We start from the raw sequence: 25,488 nt of genomic DNA on the forward strand, positions 1-25,488 counted from the left end.
ACACCGCCCAGGTGGCTCCGGGAAGGCTTAAAAGCCAACTTGACTTGTGAGGTGGGTCTTGAAACAGGAGTAGGAGTATCCCAGGAAAACAAAGGGACGGGATGGTTGGTGCACTTTGGGCTGAAGAAACTATACCAGCAATGTCTCAAGTTGAGAAAGGCTGCCACGGTTATGTTTAGGAAACAGTTCAATCTGATTACATGAAGGGTTCCTGAGATAGTGTTGTGATATGAAACTAAGATCGTCCAATAGGAAACTAGGGGCAAGAATGTCAAGGACTAGAGATTTTGCTGGGAAGTTTGGCTTTCATCTTGTAGGTAAAATGACTCCAGCGGAGATTTTAAAGAAAGGGAGTGACATAATCAAATTTGTCTTTCTATTGGACTGTTTGTCTTAGGATGGCCAGGGGAAGTCTGGGAAGAGGAAAGTAGAGCCAGATGCCAGGGATACCGGTTGGGAACTTGCTGTACAGATGATGGGGGCCTGAGCTAGGAGCTGTGAGACTGGAAAGGAGGGATTTTGTTCACCGAAGAAGATTGGCGTTAGTGTGCTACCTGTTTCTTAGAACAAGGGACTTCAGGCACAAATAATTTTGTTCAAAATAAAAAGACCTCTTAAAAGAGCCCCAAACCAGTCCTTTTGCTTTTACAGGCATAGTTAAAGTCTGTGAAACTTAGGAAGATTAAACCACACAATCGACTAGTGGAAGAATGATCATAGCTGCCTTTTATTTAGAGACTATGGTCCACATACTTAGCATCTCTTAAAACATTTGACCCTCCTAATTTTTGAAAATAAGTACAAAGCAACTCCTAAGTCCATTTAACAGATGAGGAAGCTGAGGTCAGTAACCTGGTAAAGGCTGCACAGATAATTAGAGACAAGGGGGATTCAAAACTAGCGTCATCTGATCCCAGAGTTCCCACAGTTTTTATATGTTGTGTACTAAGATTGAAATGGAGACATCCTTACTCCTAAACTAGTGCTCTCTTCGCTAGGTGTTCCTGCCTTTCTCTGCTGCAATGTGCAAAGAAATACCGGGGCACACATTCCGCATATCCAAATGCCGATGCTGTCAATATGCTCTAAAGTAGCATTTACTGGGGATTCCCTATCACATACACTAAGCAAGATACTACGATGATCCTTTTTTTAACATTGTGGCTATTACAGTGAAAGAAAGGGCAAATCCGAGTGATGTCAACATGCAACCAGAATCATTCCTGATCAACGTTTTGAATGGTACATCAAGGGCAATGATTTAACAGCCAGCTCTCAAACACAAAAACCAAACAGCTCAAAAAAAACCAAAACAAAAAAACAGCTCTGATTCGTAGTGTGGCCAATTCCAGTTTCCAGGGGGTACAAGTCCTCTACAATAGTAGATTTCAAGCTGCCATTGTGACATCACTGAAGTCATCATTGGGAAGTCAGTCATGCACACAATGGCTCTGGAGAGCCTCCAGCATACAACTGCACCTTGGAGTGCAGCAGACGTGGGCTGTGTGTGAGAAAGAAGTAGAAGAGATCTGGGGTAATCCTTGGAGAAAGAAGGGGTAGTGAAGGCTGGGATGAGGATTAGGTTAGTTATATTCAAAGAAAGTAGACAGACTGAGCTCATTTGTAGTTAGATCAACTTGAAAGTGTGATTTAGAATTGGCCGGGGGCAGCTCTGGCTTAAAGTTTACTATCCCTGAGGGGTGGAAATTTGCTAGTAAAGAGAGATCCAAGCTCCCTGGACTTTTCTTAAATTTTCAGAAGACATTTGTCTAAAAGGCTGATACAACCAAAAACAGATTCAAAAGACTGGAAATCAGGGTTACATGAATCAAAAAGATTGGCCAATGTGGATTTTTGGCTAGTTATCTCTATTTCTCTTTCTTTATGGCAAGATAAATTGATGGAAAATGAGCTTTAGTGAATATACACACTATAAAGGTGAATAAACTTACTAAGTGCTCACTTTCAAAAGAGGTCCTGAGGGGCTCCTGACGGGCTCAGTCAGTGGATTTCGTGACTCTTGATCTTGAGGTTGTGAGTTCCAGACCCATACTGGGTGTAGAGATTACTTAAAAATTAAAAAAAAAAAAAAAATCTTGAGGGATGCCTGCGTGGCTCAGTGGTTGAGCCTCCTCTGCCTTTGGCTCAGGGAGTGATCCCGGGGTCCGGGTTTGAGTCCCATGTCAGGCTTCCTGCATGGAGCCTGTTTCTCCCTCTGTCTGTGTCTCTGCCTCTTTCTCTCTCTGTCTCTCATGAATAAATAAATAAAATCTTAAAAAAAAATTGAAAAAAAGGAAGAAAGAGAGAAAGAAGACAAAAGAGGTCCTGAAGAAATACCCATTTGTTCTGTGAGACAGACAGTCTGAATGTACCTTTTAATAACCCTGTATCCAGGAGAAATCAATATATTTACAAGTACTTCAGAATATTTGTCTTGTCACTCTGAGCATAAAGCAATATCAATGCTTCTCTTATTCCCACATAATCAGTGCACAGGATAGTAAGGAGAAAAAACATTAACAAGTATCTGCAAATGACACCTGTTTTCCTTCCGTGGCAACAAGCTAGCCCTTTACAAGGAGAAAGGATGAAAACAAAATTAGTTTCCTGATGATGATGATATTTCTATCCCCTCCCCATCCCCCAATGACCAAAAACCCTTGTTATACATAATCTCAGCAGAAAACATAGTCATCCTAAGAACCGATAAAAAAGAATATAAAGAGGGCACCTGGGTGGCTCAGTGGTTGAGCGTCTGCCTTTGGCTCAGGTCATGATCCCGGAGGTCCTGGAATCGATACCCACATGAGGCTCCCCACAGGGAGCCTGCTTCTCCCTCTGCCTATGTCTCTGTCTCTCTGTCTCTTTCTCTGTGCCTCTCGTGAATAAATAAATAAAGTCTAAAAAAAAAAAAAGAATATAAAGGAAATGAAATGGAGGTCTACTGTTTTGTTTGCTGTTTGGAGAATGGCCCCCCACTCCTGTGATTCTGAGTACTGTCACTCATGATACCCACCTGCCCTGGCTGCAGGCGTGGACATTTGCCTCAGGTCTGAGCAGTCATGGTCCTGGATCTTTTAATTCACAGTAAATTACTCAAGAGATTAGTAAAGCCAATCAAACTTTTTTTCATAAGTGGGCAGATACCTCTCCCTTTAGGATTTCAGTCTCTGTGCATATAGGCTAAGGCCTGAAAATAATCATCTTCTTAGTATGTAGACTGCAAAAGAGGAAATTGAGAAAATAGTCAAAGACAAGCAAAGGCATGTGAAGCTAAGGTATGGAAAAAGGACAAAGAGCCTTGACAATCTTGTTCAAAGGCCTTGATCCTGCTATGCCTAAACATCTACATTTGGAATTCCCAGTCATTTAAACCCATAGAATACCTTCTGGTTGCTTTTCTTTTTCTTTCTTTCTTTCTTTCTTTCTTTCTTTCTTTCTTTCTTTCTTTCTTTCTTTCTTTCTTTCTTTCTTGTTAAACTCCTTGAACTAAAGTTTTTGTCACTTTTAGTTGAAACTAACCTATTACAAAAACCTTAGTAAAAAGAATTCCCTAACATTATGACAAACTCTTGCTGGCTGACTGAGATTATGAAAATAATGTCTCCTTAACAAAAAAAAAAAAAAAAAAAAAAAAAAATTTGGAGGCAGAGGAGCGAGGATGGGAAATATCAAGAGCTAAATTTCTTTTTTGGCCTGTATTCTAAGATATGTTAATTTATTTTATTTGGTTTCTCTCATCTGTGACTCATCTCTCTTTGGGCATCTCTTTCTTTTATTGGCATATAGACCACAATACAGTCATTTCTTTATTCATAAATTATCATGGCTTTATTATCTGCCTCAAGATGCTGAGGCTCCACAGAACAGGCAAAAGACAAGGTATTAAGTTGGGATGGAAAAGAGGAGAGAGAGATGCTGCTGATCGTCTTAGAACTGGAAGAACAACTCGGCATCAAGTCTTTTCTTTTTAACTTTCATGGCAGATATTTAAGCAGATGGTGAAGAATCACCTCAAGATAGAGTCATCTGGAATTTTTCTTAGTTTTTCTGAGAAGATCCCAGAAGTTGAAGACTGTAGGAGGGACAAAGTGGGAATAGAAGATGATTCAGTTGCTGGCCTGGGGAAAAGACCTGAGTAACTAAGGGTCTCAGGCCCAGTGGTGCAAGACCCCATCTACTTAAGCTTCTCAAGTCCCCGTTGACGGGGCTTTGCCTTTAAAGGTTGAATGTAGTGCCTATTGAGTCCTGAAGTCAAAATTTGTCTAAGCCCCGAAAAAAATCTAAGGAATAACTCTGGACCTTGCCATCTTTTGAAATGTCCTTGAGTCTAGGAAAAATAATTGAGAGTTATATTCTTTGGGAATTTTCTTATAACTTGATATGTTAACCACCTCTGGACAAAATACTTCACTCTATAACCTGGATGTCATTCTCTATAAAAAGGCAAATCACTTTCCTTAAGAGATGTATCAATTAACCAGTTTTAACAGAATTACAAAACTGGAAGCAATAGCCTAAAATTATTTAATTTACCAGTTAGAATACATCACAGATACTGGTAATTTCAATGAAAGCATGTACATGTTACAAATCTTTTCATGCGTTGTCTTATATAGCTTTTACAATATGCATTGCATTTTCTCACAGGGATTTCACCTTGAGGTACCATTATTAAGTGAATTTCTTGCCCTTACAAAGAAAAGTAAACATATTAAACACCTCCATGCAAAGTTAAAATGCTAGACACTAAATTAACTATTTGTCCTATAGCACTGCTAACCTCATAGGTTATGAATCATCTGTGTTTGTGGAATACATTGCTTTATATTATAATTTTGCCAAATCCACCCTGTAAAGAACAAAGTATAAAGAACATTGAGGCTTAAAATCTTGAACACTGAACCGCCTCTGTAGACTTTTCAATATTGGTACTGCATCCCTAATCATGCCTTAGTGAAATGTTATACAGAACATTATTCAGAATGTTTGTTCTGAAAAGAGTTTGGGTAAATGCACTATATTTGAAATTGATTAATGTTATCTGATATGCATCCAAATTTTTCTATTACCCTGAGAATTTGACTTAAAAGTTATAGGGTGTCTTGTATATTTACTGTAACTGAAAGTGGTCTATTTGCATTTGAGCAAAAGTGGTAGCCAAAGCTGTGTTAATTTTCGTGAAGTCTTGTGACTTCTGGGACTGTGTTACCTTGTCTGTCAGATGATGTAGTTGGATTGGCTCAGTGGTTTTTTTAAAAAAATTTTTTCTTTCTAAAATATATTTATTATTGGAATATAGTTAACATACAATGTTATATTAGTTTTAGGTAAACAAGTTGGTGATTTGACAATGCCATGTATTACTCGATGCTCACCACCAGTATAGTCACCACCTGTCATCATATAATGTAGTTACAATATTATTGACTATATACCTATGTTGTACTTTTAATCTCCATGACTTACTTATTTTTTAACAGGAAGTTTGTACTCCTTAATCCTCTTTACCTATTTTGTCCATCCTCCCATTCCCTGCCCCTCTGGCAACCACTAGTTTATTCTTTGTATATATAAGCCTATTTCTATTTGCTTGTTTGTTCATTTTTTTAATTCCATATATAAATGAGATCATACAGTATTTGTCTTTCTCTGTCTTATTTCACTAAGCCTAATATCCTGAAGATCCATCTTCATTGGGTAGCCCAGGTGGCTCAGTGGTTTAGTGCCACCTTTGGCCCAGGGTGTGATCCTGGAGACCTGGGATTGAGTCCTGCGTCGGGCTCCCTGCATGGGGCCTTCTTCTCCCTCTGCCTGTGTCTCTGCCTCTCTCCCTCTCTGTGTCTCTCATGAATAAATAAACAAAATATCAAAAAAGAAAAAAAAATCCATCTTCATTGTCACAAATTGAAAGATTTCATTTCTTTCTATGACTAATATCCCATTGTGTATATACCCCATCTTCTTCTCCATTCATCTATGGATGAACATTGGATTGCTTCCATATCTTTACTATTATAAATAATGCTGCAATAAACATAAGGGTACATATATCTTTTCAAATTAAGGTTTTTGTTTTCTTTGGGTAAATATCTAGAAGTGAAATTACTGGATCATATGGTATTTCTATTTTTAATTTTATGAGAAACCTCCATACCATTTTCCATAGTGACCGCACCAATTACCAATTTATCTTTCCACCAACAGTGAGCAAGTGTTCCTTTTTCTCCACACCCTTGCCAACACTTATTATTTCTTGTCTTATTTTAAAAAGATTTCATTTACTTATTTTTATTTTAGAGAGAGAGAAAGAGAGCGTGAGTGGGGGGAGGGGCAGAAGAAGAGAGAAAGGCTCTCAAGCAGACTTCACACTGAATGTGGAGACTGACACAGTCCTCGATCTCATGACCCTGAGATCATGATCTGACCTGAAACCAAGAGTCAGATGCCCAATCAAATGAACCACCCAGGCACCCCTCTTGTGTTTTTGATTCTAGCCATTCTGATAGCTGTGAGGTGATATCTCATTGTTATTTTAATTTGCATTTTAGTGATGTTGAACATTTTTTTTTCCTGTGCATGTTGGTCATCTGAATAAACATTTGAAAAAATGTCTATTTGGATCTTCTGCCTATTTTTTTAATCAGCTTTTTGGTGTTGAGTTGCATAAGTTCTTTATATGTTTTGTATATTAACCCCTTATCTTCTCCCTTTCAACTGGGTGCTTTTTTGTTTGGGTTTTCTAACTTGTGAAAAGCCATAAAATTTAAGGAGGCAGTAAAACATCAGGCTGCTTATCAAACTTTAGCTAAAGAAGCCCCACCTGTATCAGTTTACTGTTACTTTGATTGTTACTACCTTGCACAATCATTTATTGTTCATCCATGTATTCAGGAATTCATTAAGTCATTAATCAAATAGTATTGCGGGCCTACTATGCGTCTGTCTATTCTACGCATATAACAGAAAATAAAAGACATAATTTCTATTCTTGTTGAGCTTTCAGTCAAGCAAAGAGAGGCAGATATTCAATATTCAGTGTTTAAGATATATAAGTTAAATATATATTATGTTGTATGGTGATAGAGTCTATGCAGAAAAAATGAAGCAGAAAGGGAGATAAAGTATTGAGGCTAGGGGTTGAAATTTTATTTTATTTATTTATTTATTTTTACTTCTTTATTTTTCTTAAGAGAGGGAGTGGAGGAGGATAGAAGGAGAGAGGGAGAATCTTAAGAATCTCCATGCTGGGCATGGAGCCCCACGTGGGACTTGATATCACAACCTTGAGATCATGACCTGAGCCCAAATTAAGAGTCAGACGCTTAACTGACTGAGCCACTTCGGTTTCCCTGGGAGTTGAAATTTTAAATAGTTAATCATTAAAAGGGTCAATAGAAGGTAACATTTGAGGATATACCCTGAAAGAGGTGATGGAGTAAGCCCCACTAATAACTGTGGAAAAAAAGTTCCAAGGATTAGAAATAGCAAATGCAAAGTCTCCGACGTGGGAATATTGTAGGTATATTTAGGAGTTGTGAGGAGACCACCATGGTTTGAATGATTCAGCAGGGGAGAAGTAGGAATTTGGACTTCAGAATAAGCCTACATTAGAAGAAAAAGGTTTGTATTTAAATAAAGATTCATCTAAATTACCTGTGAGGCTCTGAAAAGCATTAAAATTTTAAGGCTCTTTCTTATATTGCATAATCAATGAGCCTTTATTCAGTGTTATTAAGCCTTTCCCCCCCTAATTATTATCACTCCTTCGGGATTATATGTTTATCTAAGCATTTCTTCTTCATACTTTCCTGTAAAGTCAACCGTCTTACTTATTTTAAGGGGAAATGGTATGGATAAACTGAAAGTTGTATTTAATTAATTTGGCTTTCTGAAAGCCCATTAAATCCATGGTGATTTGTTTGCTTTAAAAAATCAAATGTTCATTGTTTTCTTATTTCTATAGTCATTATATTTCCACATCAAATTCCTGAATGAGCTTTTCATAGATTGCAATGGCTAGTAGGTATATGGCAAAGCAAGTAGAGATAACTAGATAACTTCATGAGAATTAATCAAGTTAATTTTTTTTCCTTTAAGGTATCAAGTATCTGAATAACCACACACTGAGACTCATTTTACTTACTGAAAACTTAAAGAGCTGTTTATGTCAGTTGAAAGTTGACAATATGCAGAGAACTCTGAAGAGAAGGTGAAAATAAACCAGTACACTTTTTGAGTAAACTGTTTGCACCTACTGAAATCACTAATGAATTATGAGAGTTTGATACACTCAGAGTTTTTGACATTCATTTTAGTTATTGTTAAGTTCCATGGCTAAATAGTTTAGCTAGACTCTTTTGCCCATTCCTCATGCCTAAGACAGGAAGGAAAATGACTAAGTGGATTTCTATGTTGAAATAGCTGTGCATTTCTTTTTGTACCCACACACTAAGCAATCTACAGTTTGAAGTAAGAACATAGTGTTTAGCATAGGCTTTGGAACTTTTTGCCTTCCTGAGCTCCAGGGATAAATCTTTATTAGCTAACGTTATTGAGGACACGAGTTGCAAAATTTTATTAACACGATGACTGATAATACTGTTTAACAATTGAAATTAAACAATACAATTCAAGAGAACACTTCTTAGTAGGACAGATACCCATCTGCCCTCCAATCCATATCTAGAGTGATTCTAGGAATTACTGACGTTAAAAAATCTTAGGGTCCAGAAATATATCAGAGTTTTATCTTTTTTTTTTCCAGAGTTTTATCTTATATCTACATAATCTCTATGACTCTTTAAAATATTCGTATTTTCCTAGACTTAATATAAATCCAATTTAGTCCTCTGTTTCAATCTTTGACATCAGTGCATTAACCCAGATCCTTGCCCATCTCCTGCCTGGTCACTTAGAAATTTTACTAGTCAGGCTTCTATTCTCAGCATGCCTTCCCTCCTCCCCATTTCAGCCTTCTTTTTAAACAAAAAGGCATGGCCCTTCTTGTTTTATTCTCATTAATGTCAAATAGTTTTTATCACTCTCTTCCTCCGGTAGATTAAGTTTCTTCACTTTATATTTCAAAGTTTTCACTATGGTGACTAAGACTTGACTCATTTCCCCTTGCCTTTCCTAAACTTTAGTCTGCCTAGTTGTGATATTATGATTTATAATAAGAAATATGTATTTGGTCTTGGACCCATTCCAGGTACAAAGCTCATAAAACTCTTGGAATTTTTTAAGTGATAAGAACAAGGTGTCTTTTGTTATGTTAATGAGTTACTTTGGGAAAGCCCTGGGGCAATCTAAAGATAGAGGTTGGTTGCTAGGAGAATCAACTGTGTGATTAGAGGGTTGGAACTTTCAGTCCCATCCCTCCTGGGAGGGGTAAGGGTGCAGAGACTGAGTTAAATCACCAGCGGCCAATGATTTAATCAGTCGTGCCTATGTAGAGAAGCCTTTACAAAATCCGGAAGAACCAGGTTCAGAGAGCTTCCAGGTCGTTGAATATGTGGAGATGTGGGGAGAGTTGTGTGCTCAGAGAGCATGAAAGCTCTGCTCTCCTCACACACCTAGCCTCATCAATCTCTCCCATCTGTCTGATGCTATCTCCAGGTAGATAATGTCAGAATTGAGCTGAATTGTAGGACAATCAGCTAGTGTCTGAGAATTGATTGGTGGTGTGGGGAAAAGACAACACATTGGAATTGATACCAGAATCATACTAGTCTTGAAACCCCTTTCATCTCCTTATATCATTATCTTTTATAAATTTGTTTCAAGGTTTATGTTCTATAGAAAAAACAACTCTTTATCATCACTTACCATTCAAACAAATATTTTTAGAGTGCTCAATGTATTTGCAAAGTATTAGCTAGAAATGTGTAAATCCCACTGGGGAGGTAGGGGGAAGAAAGTGAATTAGATTTATTGCATGCCCTTGAACTGCATACAAATTTTGTTCAAAAACTAGGATGGCACAGGGAGCACTGTGATATAAGGTGGTAGGGAAAAATGTCACCAGTCTCCAAAGCCATCTTGGTGATATTTCATTTCCAGTGGGAAATTGTTTACATTAGAACAACAACACAAATCATCTCAACTTTTCAAATGTTCACCCGCCTGACCTGACTATGTTGTCACATTCTGTTGTTTAATGTTTTAAAACAGGGCAAAAGGTCCTAGTCTGAGCTTTAGAGGTCTTCAGTTCTCATCTTAATAGATTCTAAGTAGGAAATTAGCCTACTGTGCTTTGAACATACTGTCCTGATAGATGATTTCTTTTTTATTGAAAATGCAAAACTCTTTTCATGTTCTTGGTAGCATGAAATATATTTTCTCTGGCTGAACATTGTTCATTTTATCTCTTCCAGTAAGAAGTACCCAGTATGATGCTCTGATGCATGGATAACTGGTAAATATTATTGGAATACTATGTATTCTTAGTTTAACAAAAGCAGTTGTGATCCAGATGCAGCTAGAAAAGTTCTTCCTCTAAAGAACAAGATAAGGTAGATAAAATCCCCTATTCCCTAGATTTCAAAGGACAAACATTCTCTTCACTACATTATTTTGTGGGGCTTATATTCTCAAATTTCTTAACTCTGAGTTTTTGCTTACAGTAAATTACGTCAGTCTAAAAATGGCCTTGACATCTCATATGCACTGTGCTGGCTCATACAGATAGGATGCACTGCTTGATTAGTTAATTTCCCCAAGGAAAATGTGTTTGAGGGTAGGAGACTTTATTAAAGTTTTCAGATGATGAACAAATTTATATCTAATTCAAGCCTTCCAAACAAAAAGTCATAAATTTATTGTTAGACATCTCTGATAAGCAAAGTGGATAATGATGAGCAAACTGGATAGGGATGAAGCTCTAAAATCAAATATGTTTTCTCTGGCTGAACATTATTCATCTGACCTCTTGTAGTAAGAAGTAGCCATTATGATGCTCTGATGCATGACTAAACTGGCTGGTAAATACCATTGGAATCATCTAGAATCAAAGTACCTGGGGTAGAAAAGAGGCTTTACCATTATTCTGAATCATTACGTGACCTTCTTATTTCTGGGCTTCAGGCTTCATGAATAAGATGAAGACACTGACGGCACCTACCTCATTGGATTTTTTTGAGGGGAGAATTATTTCATTAGTTTGTGTAAGTTGCTTAGAATAACCTCACATACAGTAAGTGGTCAGTAGCAGTTACTATTTAATTAAAGTATATTTAAAGGTTTTCAACCATTTCCAAACCCAAATGACTTGGTCCTTGTCCCTTCCTCTCTCTCAGCATCTTCCCGTCACTCCCCTGTTAAACTCCTATGTTTATTTTTTATTACTTTATAATTCCTACCTTAATTTTTATTATGTTGTTTAATATAGAGTAGTATGACCATCACTTTCTTGGCCTTAGCTAAATATAGCTAATAGCCTTTGGAGTTACTGTTGCAAGTGGCTTATCAAGGCATTTTCCTAAACTATGACATATTCTTCTATGAGACTCTACAAATATGTATTATACATACACACGTGTGTGTATATATACATTGGTTTCAGAATTCCACACATGTGTATGTGTGCAAAATATCCTTAATTTATAGAATATATTTTGATCCAATCTAGCCGTAACCTTTGAAGGTGGTACTTTACTATGTCATCAAACTTTAATTATGAGACTGACTTTTGCTCAAGGTCAGTCGCTGAGTAAGGGCAGAGCAGGAGATTTTTAACTAGACTCTGACTACTCTCCAAAGCCAGACCTCTTTCTATTATACCTACCGGTTATTTGTGTGATCTCACTTAATCCTCACCAGTCTCAAGAGGGTGGCACTACTGTTACCACTTTTTATAAGTAAAGACACTAAGGCTTTAAGAGGTTAAGTGAGTTGACCAAGACCACGTAGCTAGTAAATGTCAGAGCCTAAGTCCCTCTGTCTTTTGCAGATTTACTTTTCAACTCCCATCTCAAAACAAAAGGGGCCAGATAGACACAGGAGGGGATCCAGGTTGAATCCACAGTCAGGATGATTTGTTGTAGTAGAAGCTACTTAAAGTTGCTGTTTAAAGAAGAACAATTTCCCAAAGGAATTCTAGGAGATCCCTTCGGAATGTTAGCAATTCAAACCCAGCTTATGAAACACTGAATTAAAAGGCATCTGTCTCCTAGCATTAGCCTTCCTGTTGGTTCACAAGATGCAAATAAAATGTTAATGTTAAATCCAAGCAGGGAAAACTACTTATTTGGAAAGGAAAGATCTGTAAGAGCTCTCCTCTAGAACCAGTTACCATAAAGAGAACCGGCGGGGGGGTGGGGGAGAGATGGGGGGGGGGGGGAGACAAGACAGGCAAGCTTTTGACAAAAATCACAACTGAAGATGGAGCTTAGTAGTTCCCAGCATAAAAAGATAAAAGAATCCAGAGAGCACTGAGTGTGCGCGCGCGCGTGCACGTGTATGCTTGTTTTAATGAGCTTCCCCTGCCTGCAGCCCCCCTCGCCCCCCTCTAGCTGGTGACCCGAAGCCTTCTGATGAAAGCGCGGTGTGTGACGATTACTAGCTGACACTCTCGGCTGCAGACTAGCCTCACACGGAGCTGAGCCCGTGACGCTCGGAGGGCTGTTTACTGCCCTGGCGAAGTGGTTCAGGGGCCACGATTTTGTTCTGCTTCGGGGATGAGAGCCGTGATCCCGCATCCCTGGTTGGGAGCCACGTAAGGGCTCCGACAGCTCGGCCCTGGGGTGCTGGAGGACAGCACTCCTCCGTGGGCTCCGCTCTGGAGAAGACCCAGCCTCCCGATGCTCCCCCCCACCCCACACCCCCCGCCCCGGGAGATGGTCCAATCTTTAGAAATTGCCAGACAAGCCCGTCCACCTGCTGGGATGCCTGGCTTTCTGGAAAGACCGAGCCAGGAGGAGCTTGGCTTTTAACCTTAGAGTAACTTGAGAGGGTTTTCTGTTTGCAACTTAAAATCGCCGCTTGATTCAAAATACAAGACACACGCTCTGGCAAGTAGACGCTGGGAAAATCCGGGTGACGAAGTACGGTCTAGAGATTCCTCATGTAATTTCCCCTGGGAAAGAGTACGTATTTTCTGTTTGGTACTGGGCAGTCGACTCAGGGCACCTGCCTCCAAGAGAAGGGGTGTTGGAGGGGCGGGGGGATCAGCTCGGCATCTGGACTGCCCCGTTCCAGAGACCTCGCAGGAGGCCAGTGGCCACCCCTCGCCTCCCCCTCGCCTCCTCCTCCGCCTCCCCCCTCCGCTCCAAGGCGCGCCCCCCCCCACCCGCGCCCCCCACCGTCTCTGCCCCACTACTCTTCATTGAAGGTCGAGTCTGCAACATCACCGCCGAAAAATCCCCGCTGAGCGAGCCACCGGAATAGGCGTCTGGGGCAGGCGTGTTTGGAGGCCGGGCGAGGCTGGGCGCGCTCCAAGGAATGCGGGTCCGCTCGGGAGGACCTAGGTAAAGCCGCTGGAAAGGGGCGGTCCCCGCGGCTCCAGCCTCTGCTCCCTATTGGCCAGCGCGGTCCCGGGGGCGGGGCCGGCGGAAAGCCCCGCCTACTGAGGGACCTCCCCGCCCCCCCGGCGCGCGCGGCTCCAACCTCCGCTCCCTATTGGCCAGCGCCGTCCCGGGGGCAGGCGGTCCCCGCGGCCCTCCCCGCCCCCCCGGCGCGCGCGGCTCCGGCCTCCGCCCCCTATTGGCCAGCGCGGTCCCGGGGGCGGGGCCTGCGGGGAGCCCCTCCTACTTCGGGACCCGGGAGCCGGCGGGCGCCTCCCCCGCGGACTTGCAGCGCGGGACCCCGTGTGCGACTCGGTCCTGCAGCGCCTCTAGGCTGCGGGTCGGCGCTCCAACCACCTGCTCGGCGCTGCGTCCTGGGAAGCGGGGAGGAGAGAGGAGCGAGGAGGGAGGGGGCCGGGGGAGGAGAAAGGCGGCTTACACACGCCTTCCAGTCCTCCACTCAGAGCAGCCCGAGGACCGCCGCCGCCGCCGCCGCCGCCGCCGCCACGGCTCTGCCACCTGAGGAGACCGCCTGGACCCGCCGCGCGGCTGCCACCCCGGCCACTGCGCCCGGCGCCGGGCTGCCTGGACACGCCGCCGCGACCAGCACTGTTGCTACTAGTATTATTCCAAGAGAAGGAGAATAACCGACCAGCCTAAAAGAGCCACGTCCACCTTTCCGAAAATACTCCGGTGTCTCCGGGGAAGAGCGGGCGCTCGGCGCCGGCAGGAGCAGCCCGGGGCCCCGGGCAGGTGCCGCAGGGGAGGGAGCAAGAGTTGGGGCGCTGCGTGGTGCGAAGTTGCCTGCGGCGGAGCCCCGAGGTCCTGCGGCCCCAGCCCGGGGGCGGCGTGCCTGGGAGGAGCCGCTGCCCCTGCGTCCGGACCTGCGAGCCCGCGGGCAGCCAGGGGCCGGGGACGACGCCCCCTCCTGCGGCGCGGACTCCGTCGGTGGCCCCCGGGGAGGCGCGGGAATATGGCCTCGCAGGCGGGCCCCTCCTGCCGTCTAGTCTTCTGCCTCTTGATCTCCGCCGCCGTCCTCCGGCCAGGTGAGCAGCGGCCTCCGAGCAGCCCCAGCGGACGTGGGCCGGGGGTCCCTGCCGGGCTCCCGCTCGTCCGGGGCGGCGCGGCCGGGGAGGGGGGACGGCGGGGCGCGCGCAGGGCTGGCCCCCCGCGCCGGTCCCGTCACCTGCGCCGCTCACCGGGGCCCGGCGGGTCGGCTCGAGTTTGGGCGGGGACTGGGGGCCGTGCCGACGTCTCCGGGAACTTCGGGCGCTGCGGGGGCTGCGGTCCCGGGGGGCCTCGGGCGGGCCCCGGCGGGTCCCCCCCCCCCCCCCGGCTCCCGCCCCGGCGGCCAGCCCCTGCCCTCTGACCATTCCTCCAGGCTCCCGATTTCCAAGTACACGTCACTGCGCTCGGGGCAGTTTCCCTTTCGCTTAGCTCCGAGGATAGCCGCCTGCACTTTTTGGTACCAAGCCCCCGGGTCACCCCCTCCCCCGCCCCGGAGGGAGGTGAAGGAGGGAGGGGTAGAGGAGAAAGGGAGGACTTTGATCGCTCCCTTAAAAAGCCCCTGCGGCTGCACTCTTGGCTTGGACGCCCCCTCCCCCACTGTCTGGGTGGGTGGTGGGTGGGGGTCGGGGTGGTGGGTGCGATCAGCAGCAGCCGGGGTTGTGAGACCTTAGTGAGCCGTTTGTGCATTTTTTAGGACCTGGGATTCAGTCTTCAGTTTTCAGTTATGTACTGAACCTCAAAAAAATAAAAAGGGCAAAATCCCCAAGAATTAAAATCTGTAGCCGGGAATCCCTTTCCGACCCCGGGGACGGCCCCTGGGGCTGTCATCCTGGGACCCACGGGTCGGCTGACGCGAGCGGCTCCTAACGGGGCATCCGGTCGGCTCGCCGTCAGTTGCTGAGACCATCAGGCTCCTTTCATCGCTGGACTTGAGGATTTTTTGGAATTTTTTTTTTTTTCTCCCTTTGAAGTTTTATCTCTAGCCCTACATAGATAAGCATTTGCAAGTCAAACTCGTACTTCCTGGTTTGTTTGGGTTTTTCTTTTTTCTCCCTACCCCCCCACCCCCACCCCCCGGCTTCTGTTGGTTCTCGTGCCCTTTTCTGTAGTTTTTATTAAAGAAAGACTCCCTTCCCTTTCGCGTCTTTGATTTCGGCACATCCCTTCGGTGGTTGGCACACTGAGGCCGAACAGAGGTTTGAGGGGCTCAGGGCGTCCCCCAGGAGGAGAGGGCAAGGGCGGCTGGGGGCTAGAGGGGGAGATGAGGTCGGCAGGTGGCTGCGAACTGCAGCCCCCGCGTGGGCCGGGGCGGGGGGGGATGCTGGGGGTGCCCTCGCCCCATCCCTTTATGATAAAGTTACCTTTCTGGGTGAGCTGATGAGCTCACCTGCAGTTCTGAGGCTGGAGAAGGAGGCATCTGTGACACAGGTCTGGCCCTGGGGCGGGGCCCGGGAAACGCGAGTCGAACCGGATTCGCAGCAGGTGGGGTGGGGGTACGGGGCCCCGCGCGGGGGGAAGGGGGGACCCCCCTCGACTTCGGCACATCGGCCAGCTCCCTTTGCAAGAAGCCCCTGGTCCGCGGCGGGAGGGACGGGAACCCAGTCTGGGGCCGCGCGGAGGGGAAGCTGGACGGGGTGAGGTGGTCGGTGAAATGCAAGCCCCCCCCCCCCCCACGCACCCCCTCCGCCCTCGGGTTTTCAGTTCGACCCTGTCGCCGCCCGGAGTGCAGTGTCCTCGAAGCGCACCCCACTTCCCTCTTGCGGGCGGTCGCTCTGGGATTTATTTTCCGTTGAGCCACCTCGGGGTGGGGTGGGGGTGGGGGGCAGGTTTTTCCTCACATTCATTTAACTGCCAAACGGGGAAAGGTTCCGCTTTCAGACTTCCTTCTGGGTGATTCTTTTTGGAGCCGCAAGCTCGGGTCCCCAAGCCAGTGCCCAGCTGCGCGCCTCTGGGGGGAGCTGGGGCTGTCCTCGACCTCGGCCGACCTGAGGGTCGGAAACCCCAGAGCCTCCGATGAGTGGTTTCCTTGAATTTACCCGGCTGGCATATGTGCAGAAGTCTCGGGGCCGTGCCACTGTGTTTTGAAAGCAAGGTTTGTTGGCACCCACGGCGCCTTGTCCAGACCCAGGACGCGAGTCCTGCAAGGCAAGTGCGCCTCCTTGGGAGCCCGCTGCGCAGCTGAGCCGGGGGCTGCGGTGCCGACGGCTGGCCTCGTCCCGCAGACCGACCGACCGACGTACCCGCCTGCAGTCCTTGGTTTCCCGAGCTCTTGTAGGCTGTCGAGACCCGGGGAACAGGAATTGCAGTTTGTGAAACTGCCCCTGCAGATCTTTTGGTTTGTAGTCGCTGCATAGTCCTTGGTATGTTTCAGGCATGATGTGTTACCTGTTTTTTTTTTTGGGGGGGGGATATGAATTAGACCACAGAAACTGAATTCAGAGATTAAGGCCATGAAGGAAATGCTCAGCATCCCAGGAAGCAAGAATCTCATTATCCTTGTAGAAAGAGCGTCAGCCTGTGGTGACATTCTGTATTGCTTTAAAAAAAATGCTTCCCTTGATTATTTATGAGAAGGAGGTGGGACCCTTGTGGTTAACTGTTTCTTCTCGTGGGTCATTTGTGTGCACCCCCTCAGGAATTTTTCTTAATTTCTGACATAAGGTTAGTTCCAAGACATAAGTACACTTAAAGTGCCCCCCCCCCCTCCCCCGGAAGGATAGCGTGTTCTCAACACATTCAGTTTTATCTCAATAGGCCTTGGGGAAAGCATCAACTCAAATGATGTCCTTGCAGACAGTCTGATGTGGGACTGACTACTAACATTTTTTAATTTAAAAACTACACACTGCTTAGTAGCCAGTAAATATTGCTTTTCTCCTTGATGATTTATTTAATCCAATAGCAATTTACAATTTAATGGGGTACTATTTTCAGTAAACTGCTTTTCTAGGCTTGGCTCAGCATCATTCACCTTTGGGCACTTGAGCAAGTTATTTCATATATTCCGGCTTTGGCTCTCTCATGTGTAGGTAGAACTGTGGGCTAAGGATCTACTCTCTGAGATCTCTTTAGCTCAAAACTGTTTCTAATGACCTCAGGTCCTAAAAGCTGATTTGGGCAAGGCAGAGAGTCATTATCCAATTGTATTTCTCTAATGCTGTCAGACAGACTGAATGGATACAGTTCATATAAATTGTGTTGCGAGAAAATGTCAGTGGAATCCAATTGTGAATTTTCCATCTTTTTTCCTACCTGTACAAATCCATTATAATACCTACTGCTTAATCCTTCAGGCTTGAACAAGGCTATTAAAAAAAAAAAAAAAAAAGAGTGTGTGACAGAGAGGAATTAGTCTCTCATTGTCTTGGGAAAAGAGACCCCAACAGTGGGAAAGGTTTTTAGGTCTCAAAAAACCCAATTAGTGTAACCCATCCTGGAAGACTGCCTCTATTTAAACTGCATATGTGGTTCCTAGCATGAAATATAAGTGATGGTTGATGCTGATATGTTCACAAGGCAAAGCCTAAGGATACCCCTCAACAAAATAGTTGACTTGCGAGGTGGTTTTTAAGTCCAATATAGAAGGAAGTAGAAAATAGGAATGCTTTCCTGTGCTTTAAAAATCTATACAAATCCAAAATATTTTCATAACACAATTCCAAACCTTTTTTGACTTTTTAGGAAATTCAATCTAACATCTTTTTAAATAGAATTTCGGAAGAGAATGCTTGTTTGCTGGTAACTTATTAAAAAGAGGAAAATCAATAAAAACCTACTAGTCCTAAGTGTTACCAGAATTTTTTTTTTTTTTTTTTTTTTTTACAAGAGTTAGTATTTGTGTGTTCAGTTTTTAGTTATGCCATAAGAATGTTCTGACTTTGGGAAAGCTGTTTTTCTGCTCCATCTTATTTCACATTTGCAAAATTTTCTCCCTTTGTAATGCATAGTTCTGGTTTTGGTGAAATTAATATTCCCTTGCTCAGCACTTTGAATTTTTCAACTATAACATGCTATATTAAGACTTTTATTATATTATTAATAGAAAAACACTATTACATTCATCACTTTGACCATTTTTTTAAAAAATCAGGCAAAAATGTCTTTTCTTTTTTTCTTTTTCCTTTTTTTCTCACTCAAGTTTTTATGTCATTAAACAGAGGCCTTTATAAAATTGAGCACTAAGTTGTCAGCATTACTTGGTGTTAGATGGCAGTATTTTGTCATATAATATCTTAAGTACTTCACAATCACCTTGTCTTATAGTCTTAAACACATTTCTTTCTGTGCTGGCCATTTATTTAGCATAAAACATCACCAAAGAGTTCTAGCTCTCTGAAGCTGTAAACTCAAGCAGACACATGCACATATATCCCAAATATGGAGGAAAGCAACACAGGTGCAGCTTTAATAAAATAGCATGTATACCTACAAACTTGAATTTAACTTTTCTCAGTCAGTTTTATTCTTCATTTGTTATGGTTCACAAAGGCCCATTTCATTTCTTATACATGAATGTATGTGGCATGTTAAGAAATGAGCTAACTCATTGGAATATTAAAGTTTCCTTAAGAGTGGTGGGTGATGACTTAATGTTTATTTATTTGCTTACTCTTGGATATTCGCTACTTTTTATTTTCAATAAGAAGTGGTAAAGGACTGGAAAAATGTTCATTTATATTTCTCATTTCTTTTTTAATCGGGGCAGAATCTTCCTTATAGAGAACAAAGTCAAGACTAAAATATATCTTTTATATTTAAGAAGAGGATATTATAGACCATATTTGATAAGACTAAATCCTATAGTTATTACAACTATCCTTATAGTATACGGAGTATTATTATATATTTGATTACTGATATTCTCATCCAGTTGATTTCTCTGTTTGAATAATGGATTTTATATGGTTCCCTCCCTACCTTATTACTAGATGTAGTATCATATATATTTCAGCTAGGACTACTTCCAAATGTGCTGTGGTATTCAGTAATTGTTTTATGGTAACCTATTATCATAGTCCATTATTGTAGTGTATGTTCCAAGAATGAAATTAGCTTCAGTGCTTACTCTTTTATTTATCCAGTCAGTTCTCAATTATCCATTCCATTCACAGGGAAATCAGTCCAACCCAAAACAGTTTTAATCAAAGGATTGATTACTTAATTCGACTTTGAGTTGAAGTATTTCAGTGAACATGCCTATGTCTGATCATCTAAGAATTCTTAGTATTGCAACATAATAAAACTAAACTGTGGGAGAATAGATTAATCAGAAATTAGAGCCCTGTCCAGCTTCTCTGGCTTGCTAGCCAACTACCTTCCCCCGCCGCCCCGCCCTTTTTTCCCTAAAACTGCCTCCTCTGTTACTCCACGAGCCATACATCCCAGTATATCCATAATACTCTTGGTTTATCCTGATGTCCTGATTCAATCATTAATGGTACCTTATTTCACCCTCAAAAGTGCAGTTTGGATGACAAATTATATAGCTACCCTGATTATTAATGACTTGTCTATTGATATGTCTGTCTTGATTACTTAACTATAAGTACTCTCCTGACAAAGTACATATTTCTAATCTTTTTTTATTTATAAGCTACAGTGGAATATCAATAAGGCCACATGCCCTTTAATGTCAAGTGTAGGAAAGATGTGAGGTTATAGCCTGAAACCTCAGAATATTGTAGTGGGTGTAAAACATTATGGATTCTATGGTTTGGAATGGAAACCAAATTGACCTAAGATACCAAGAAAATAATGGTGTTTGAAATTCACCTGGGAGTTATACTTATCCAGGGAAGGCTGATTTCAGTCTGATCCTGAAATCCTTTCTCAGCCATTTGCACAATTCCCATGCTGTTCTTCTATGAGGTTTCTCAGTAGCTCCACTATTAATTTGGATTTAAAAATATTAATCAGGGATGTCTATACAATTGAAGGAAGCTCTTAAGTCTTTTTGTACATATAAATCACAGTTGTATCAGTTACAACTGGTGACCTGACTTGGGCGGCCAACAATATGGCTAGAGCAATTGGTGCCAAGACTGATTATTCCTAGTTAGGCACATATGTGTTATTTGGTTCATCTATATTAGTGCCTCAGGTGCCCCAGAAGGGCAAGGAGGTAGGAAAGGTTGAGAAAATATTATCTAAGCACACAAAGTAATGGATGCCATAGTTTTGTCCCCATTAATAAGGCAGAATGAAGGGAGAGGGCATTGGTCACTGTGGCTAAAACTCTTGTCAGCACCTTCCCTAATGGTTGGGAGTTCCAAGTAAAGAAGAAAACATAAAAACACGTGTAGCTACTCTAATTGAATTTTTGAACCATAGCTTATCAATTAAGTATATCAATTAACTTTGCAATGTGAGCAAAGAGCACTCCAGAACATAGTGGTTTAAACAGCAGCCATTTTATGCAGTTCATTATTTTGCATTCTGGCAATTTAGTCTGGATAGTTGGGTGTTTTTCTGATTTTAGTTAGATATCTTCATTTTACTATATTTTATTGTGTGTCAAGCTAGGCAGCTTTGCTTCTGGGTGTTGGCTGATGGTTGTTCAGGGAAAATTGATTCTTCTCCATGGTCTTTCATTCTCTAATAGACTTCCCTAGGCTTGTTCTCTTGGTGGAAGCAGGGTTTTAAGAGAAAGCAAACGTGTGGAAGACTTCTTCTGCCAACCCATCACTTCTGCCACAGTCAGTTGATGAAGACAAGCCCCAAGCCCAAATTCAAGGGTGGAGAAGTCATCTCCTATCAAATAGAAAGAGCTTAAAAACAAACAAAAAACAAAACAAACAAACAAAAAAAACAAAAAACACTTGACAAATAGTGTGGATAAAGACCAGGAGAGAGAATTAGTATCATTTTTGCAATTAGTCAACCAGTGGGGAATGTGATAGCAGCAAATATCCTTACTTAGCCCCATATTCATAGTTTACACCTTCCTCTTCTAGGTCCTTTGGCAAGAAATGTGAGAGATTATAGAGAGGCTCAAGCAGTGTTAATAAAGCCACTATCCTATGGCTGATCCCTTATCTTCTCCTGGATTAGAATTATGGAAAGCTAAGTATGTGTGTGAGAGAGAAGAGAAAGAGGAGAAAGAGAAGAAGGGAGCGATAGTGAGAGAGCACACACAATTTGAAGAGTTAAAGGCATGCAAATCATGGTCAGAACTAAAATGTGATAGAAGAGGGATTGTTGGAAAAAATGAGAAATTGCCTTAGACATTCATCTGGTTCAGTTCTCTTATTTGATAGCTGAGATAGATGAAGCTAAAGGTTAAAAGAGTACCTAAAATTCGATAGCTAATAATTAGCCAGTTTTTTCAGAAAATAATGTTCTTGGTTTCATTTATGCCTAAACTCATACAGTCAAGGTTTAGAGCTATAAAGGACCTTGAAATTACTTAGGTACTTGCCTAAGTATTACATTGTTGGCCAGTCCAAGATTAAACCTCATGTAAATTAACCTGAAACTAATATATCACTGTATTTTAGCTAAATGGAATTAAAATAAAAACTTAAAAAAAAAACCCAATGGAAATTAACCATTCAGCATATGTAACAGCATTCAATAAATGTTTATTGCGTTCTCAGTATGTGCAAAGCATTGTGCTTGGTGCTGAGTATACTGCAATAAACTAGTTACTAGACAGTCAAGGTCTTGTCAGGCCAAGGAGTTCTGTTCTCTCTGGGAAATCGAATCAATCAACTAATTACATAGTTTGTAGAAGTTTTGCTAGGTACTACAAGGGCAAATAAAGAGCATTTTACATCAGAGTGGCAGATTTGGTTTGGACTTTAGGAAAAAATCAGAAAGTTTCTTTCAGTGATATCTGAGGTGGGTGCTCAGGAATAATCAAGCAAAAGATACAGGCTGAGAGAATGGCATGAGTTAAGATGCTAACAGGGGAAGGAACATGACTTCTAGCTTCTGGAGGTCACCAGGAATTCTTTGAAGTCCTTCAAATACTTTCCTGTAATTTCCCTAATTTACTCAGCAGTTAAGGGGTTCAGAGAGGATCTATCTGTTTGATCTTATTCAGGTACTCATATACAAGTAAATATTTGCATATATACTTCCCCCTTTAAAAAACCAGGTGGGAACATACTATACATACCATTTTGTGCCTTTCCTTTTTAACTCTACAGCACATTTTGGAAAATAAGAGATTATGCCATATCAGGACATATGGCTCTACCTCATTTTTGAAGGTGTATTGGTTTTTATCGTACACACCATAATTAATTTAACCATTTCCCCAGTTCTTGGAAATGTAGACTGTTTCCAGTCTTTTTTGTTACAAACATGATTGTAGTGGAAATTCTGATACATGTTCTTGTTCATATGTGCCATTATGTTAATAGAAAATGTCCTGAATGTGAAATTGATGAGTCAAAAGAGTATGTGCATTTTTCATTTAGGAAGTTCTCGTCACAAGAAAAAAAATTGTAACTATGTGTGGTGATGAGGTGTTGACTAAACTTGTGATATGTACATATATCACTCTGTTCTACACCTAAAACTAATGCAATGCTTTATGTCAATTATATCTCAATTAAAAAAGAGTGCATATCTTTAAAATCCCAAAAACAGCATATGGGGATGCCCCTTCCTCATATTAATAGTACAGAGTTATGGAGAAAATATAACTTCCTTTAAAAAAACCAGGATAATAGGTTGATTCTTATTTATTTAAAACTATGGGAAAAATGAGAATTATAGGACTTATTTTGGATTTATAGGAGAAAATGGAATTATAGGAGTACACTCACATGTAAGGCAAAAGCTATTGATAGATTGGTTCTTAACTTTTATGACATGTGTAGGGATTGAAAATGGGTGAAAGAAGTTCATTTATTATGAATTATTATCATAGCTCTTTCCCCATAAGATGGCTAACTTTCAGAACATAAACTATGTAAATGTAAGTCATATTTCCTTTTATTTTGGAAGATTCATACTCTATGGGAGCAGATTGACTAAAGCAGTGGATTAAGAGACAACAACATGTGAGCCTTAAGAAATAGTTGATACTGTTTTATGTTACATAAATGGTTTCCAAATATTTGTGTTAGTTATTGTAGGTATAATATACATTGTGTAGGTGGATTAACTAATGCCATTTTGTCAACCCTGTATAATAGGTCTTACTAAACAGATTTCAGTTATTTTTAAGTAAGTCATATTCTGAACAATTCTTCCAACAAATTTGTTTAAACAGGCTCATCAAAATTGCTTACTAGTGGATAAAAAGTATCATCTTCTGTATATTTAGTGACATTAAGTATGTTTTACCCTGTAATTTTTAGATCTATTACAGAAAGGAGTAAAACATATTTTTATTGCAATTTCTTTATAGAAAAACATAACAATATGTCTATGAAGAGTTTTCAACAAGCATGTGCTGAGAATATATTTTTTAAAGAAGGCAACAAATATTCATAATGGAATTAATATTAGTGAGCACAAACTATAATTTCATAAATGAAGCAGTTTCTGTATAGCATTTAGTATTTATTTATTTATTAGCATTTAGTTTTTAATATTTCAACTTGTGGCATTTATACTTTATTTTGCAGACATTTTCACTACTTGCTGATGGGTATGACACTTTCCAAGAAAAAAGTTTATGCTGGTTATAAGACATGGGTTTTACATCTTTGCAGAGATGGGCATGGCTCTAAATATGAATAATGATTTTGCTATGAGATCTAAGAGTAGAATGTGATACATATTTAAATTTACCCTGTTAGATTAATCCTTGACTCAACCCAACCCCAATGGATGGTAATATAGTTCTCAAATAGAAATTTTCTTTTGGAAATGACTGTTTAGTATGAGATAAAATGGCTTTTCTTATCATAATAGAATGACAAATAAGTATCTGTTTATTAAAACAATACCTGTATCTGCTCAGCTGTTTTTCTCTTTGCTGATAAGAAACACGTTTCCTTTCTAAATAAATGACAAAACAGTAAAAAAAAAAAAAAATTTCAGGGTATGGTTTAGAGGTTATCGTTTTTTAATTTTTTATTTATTTATTTATTTATTTTAGAGATTTTCTTTATTTATTCATGAGAGACACAGAGAGAAGACAGAGACAAAGGCAGAGGGAGAAGCAGGCTCCATGTAGGGAGCCCGATGTGGGACTTGATCCTGAGACTCCAAGGTCACGCCCTGGGCTGAAGGCAGGTGCCCAACCACTGAGCTACCCAGGCGTCCCAAGGTTATCATTTTTTAGAATTGATCCAAAATGTTTGGTTAGAAAGGAACTGCCTGAATAGTGATTTTATTGTAGATAATATGGTTATACCTCCATGATATTTAAAAAAATAATTCTCTGCCTATCTACTTAGGGAATGTTAGTGCTCACAGATTAAACAAACTATCAATACATAGCCTAGGTCCTATTGCACCAGAGTCCAAGGGCTTGGGTGTTGGATCTGAACATTAGATTGATTTTCTAGCTCTCTGTTTTCTGATTTGTAATATGAGGATAACTTAATATTACCAAGTTCATTTGATATGGATGTTCCAATAAGGTAATGAGTGTACAGCATTTCTCAGTACCTGATACATAGTGGACTCTCAATAATAATTGTTATGAATCACATTTTTTAGTAATCATATAATAATGTCAGTTTATTCATATCAGACAAATATGTGAAAATAGCCTCATCTTACTGGTTTGAAGATATATTTCAGTTCCATCTAAGTACATTTTGGGGGATTTCCATAAAAAAGTTGGACTTCATATTCTTATTAGAATATTTTATAGTCTCAGTATCTGTCAGGCAATTTCAGTTTTATTGATTCAAAGAAAACAAAAGAAAAACACAAACTGAAAATTACAGTCTTAAATGTGATTTCCTACAAGCCAAAACTATTAAGAAGAAACACATGCTCTAGAATTATAAGGACATCTGTAATTTACAAAATTATCCTTAGAAATTGATAGGTATGTGTGTTTCTATAA

The 25,488-nt window shown here is 41.4% G+C and overlaps 1 protein-coding gene and 1 long non-coding RNA gene across 5 annotated transcripts in view; both read left to right on the plus strand.

The window, feature by feature from the left end:
* The first annotated feature begins 1,424 nt into the window (after positions 1–1,424).
* On the plus strand, positions 1,425–12,197 carry LOC112679148 (uncharacterized). Of its 2 annotated transcripts, none has more exons than XR_004811736.2 (6): positions 1,425–1,534; positions 7,523–7,623; positions 8,101–8,212; positions 10,377–10,417; positions 11,086–11,165; positions 11,951–12,197. It is a non-coding gene; the product is annotated as an uncharacterized LOC112679148 (long non-coding RNA). The 2 variants fall into 2 exon arrangements; XR_003148149.3 differs by having other exon boundaries at positions 1,430–1,534; positions 7,573–7,623.
* Positions 12,198–13,918: 1,721 nt separating this feature from the next.
* Positions 13,919–25,488, plus strand: part of ALCAM (activated leukocyte cell adhesion molecule) — a 210,747-nt gene continuing 199,177 nt past the window's right edge. The window contains exon 1 of one of the 3 annotated variants that reach the window (XM_049105325.1): positions 13,919–14,548. In XM_049105325.1, coding sequence (XP_048961282.1) covers positions 14,476–14,548 — 73 coding nt within the window. In that variant the 5' untranslated portion in view covers positions 13,919–14,475. Of the gene's footprint in view, positions 14,549–15,660; positions 15,707–25,488 lie in introns of those variants that run through there. The other 2 variants (XM_049105324.1, XM_049105326.1) reach the window with 2 other exon arrangements.

Source organism: Canis lupus, chromosome 33, assembly GCF_003254725.2.
Source record: "Canis lupus dingo isolate Sandy chromosome 33, ASM325472v2, whole genome shotgun sequence".
NCBI classification, from domain to species: Eukaryota; Metazoa; Chordata; class Mammalia; order Carnivora; family Canidae; genus Canis; species Canis lupus.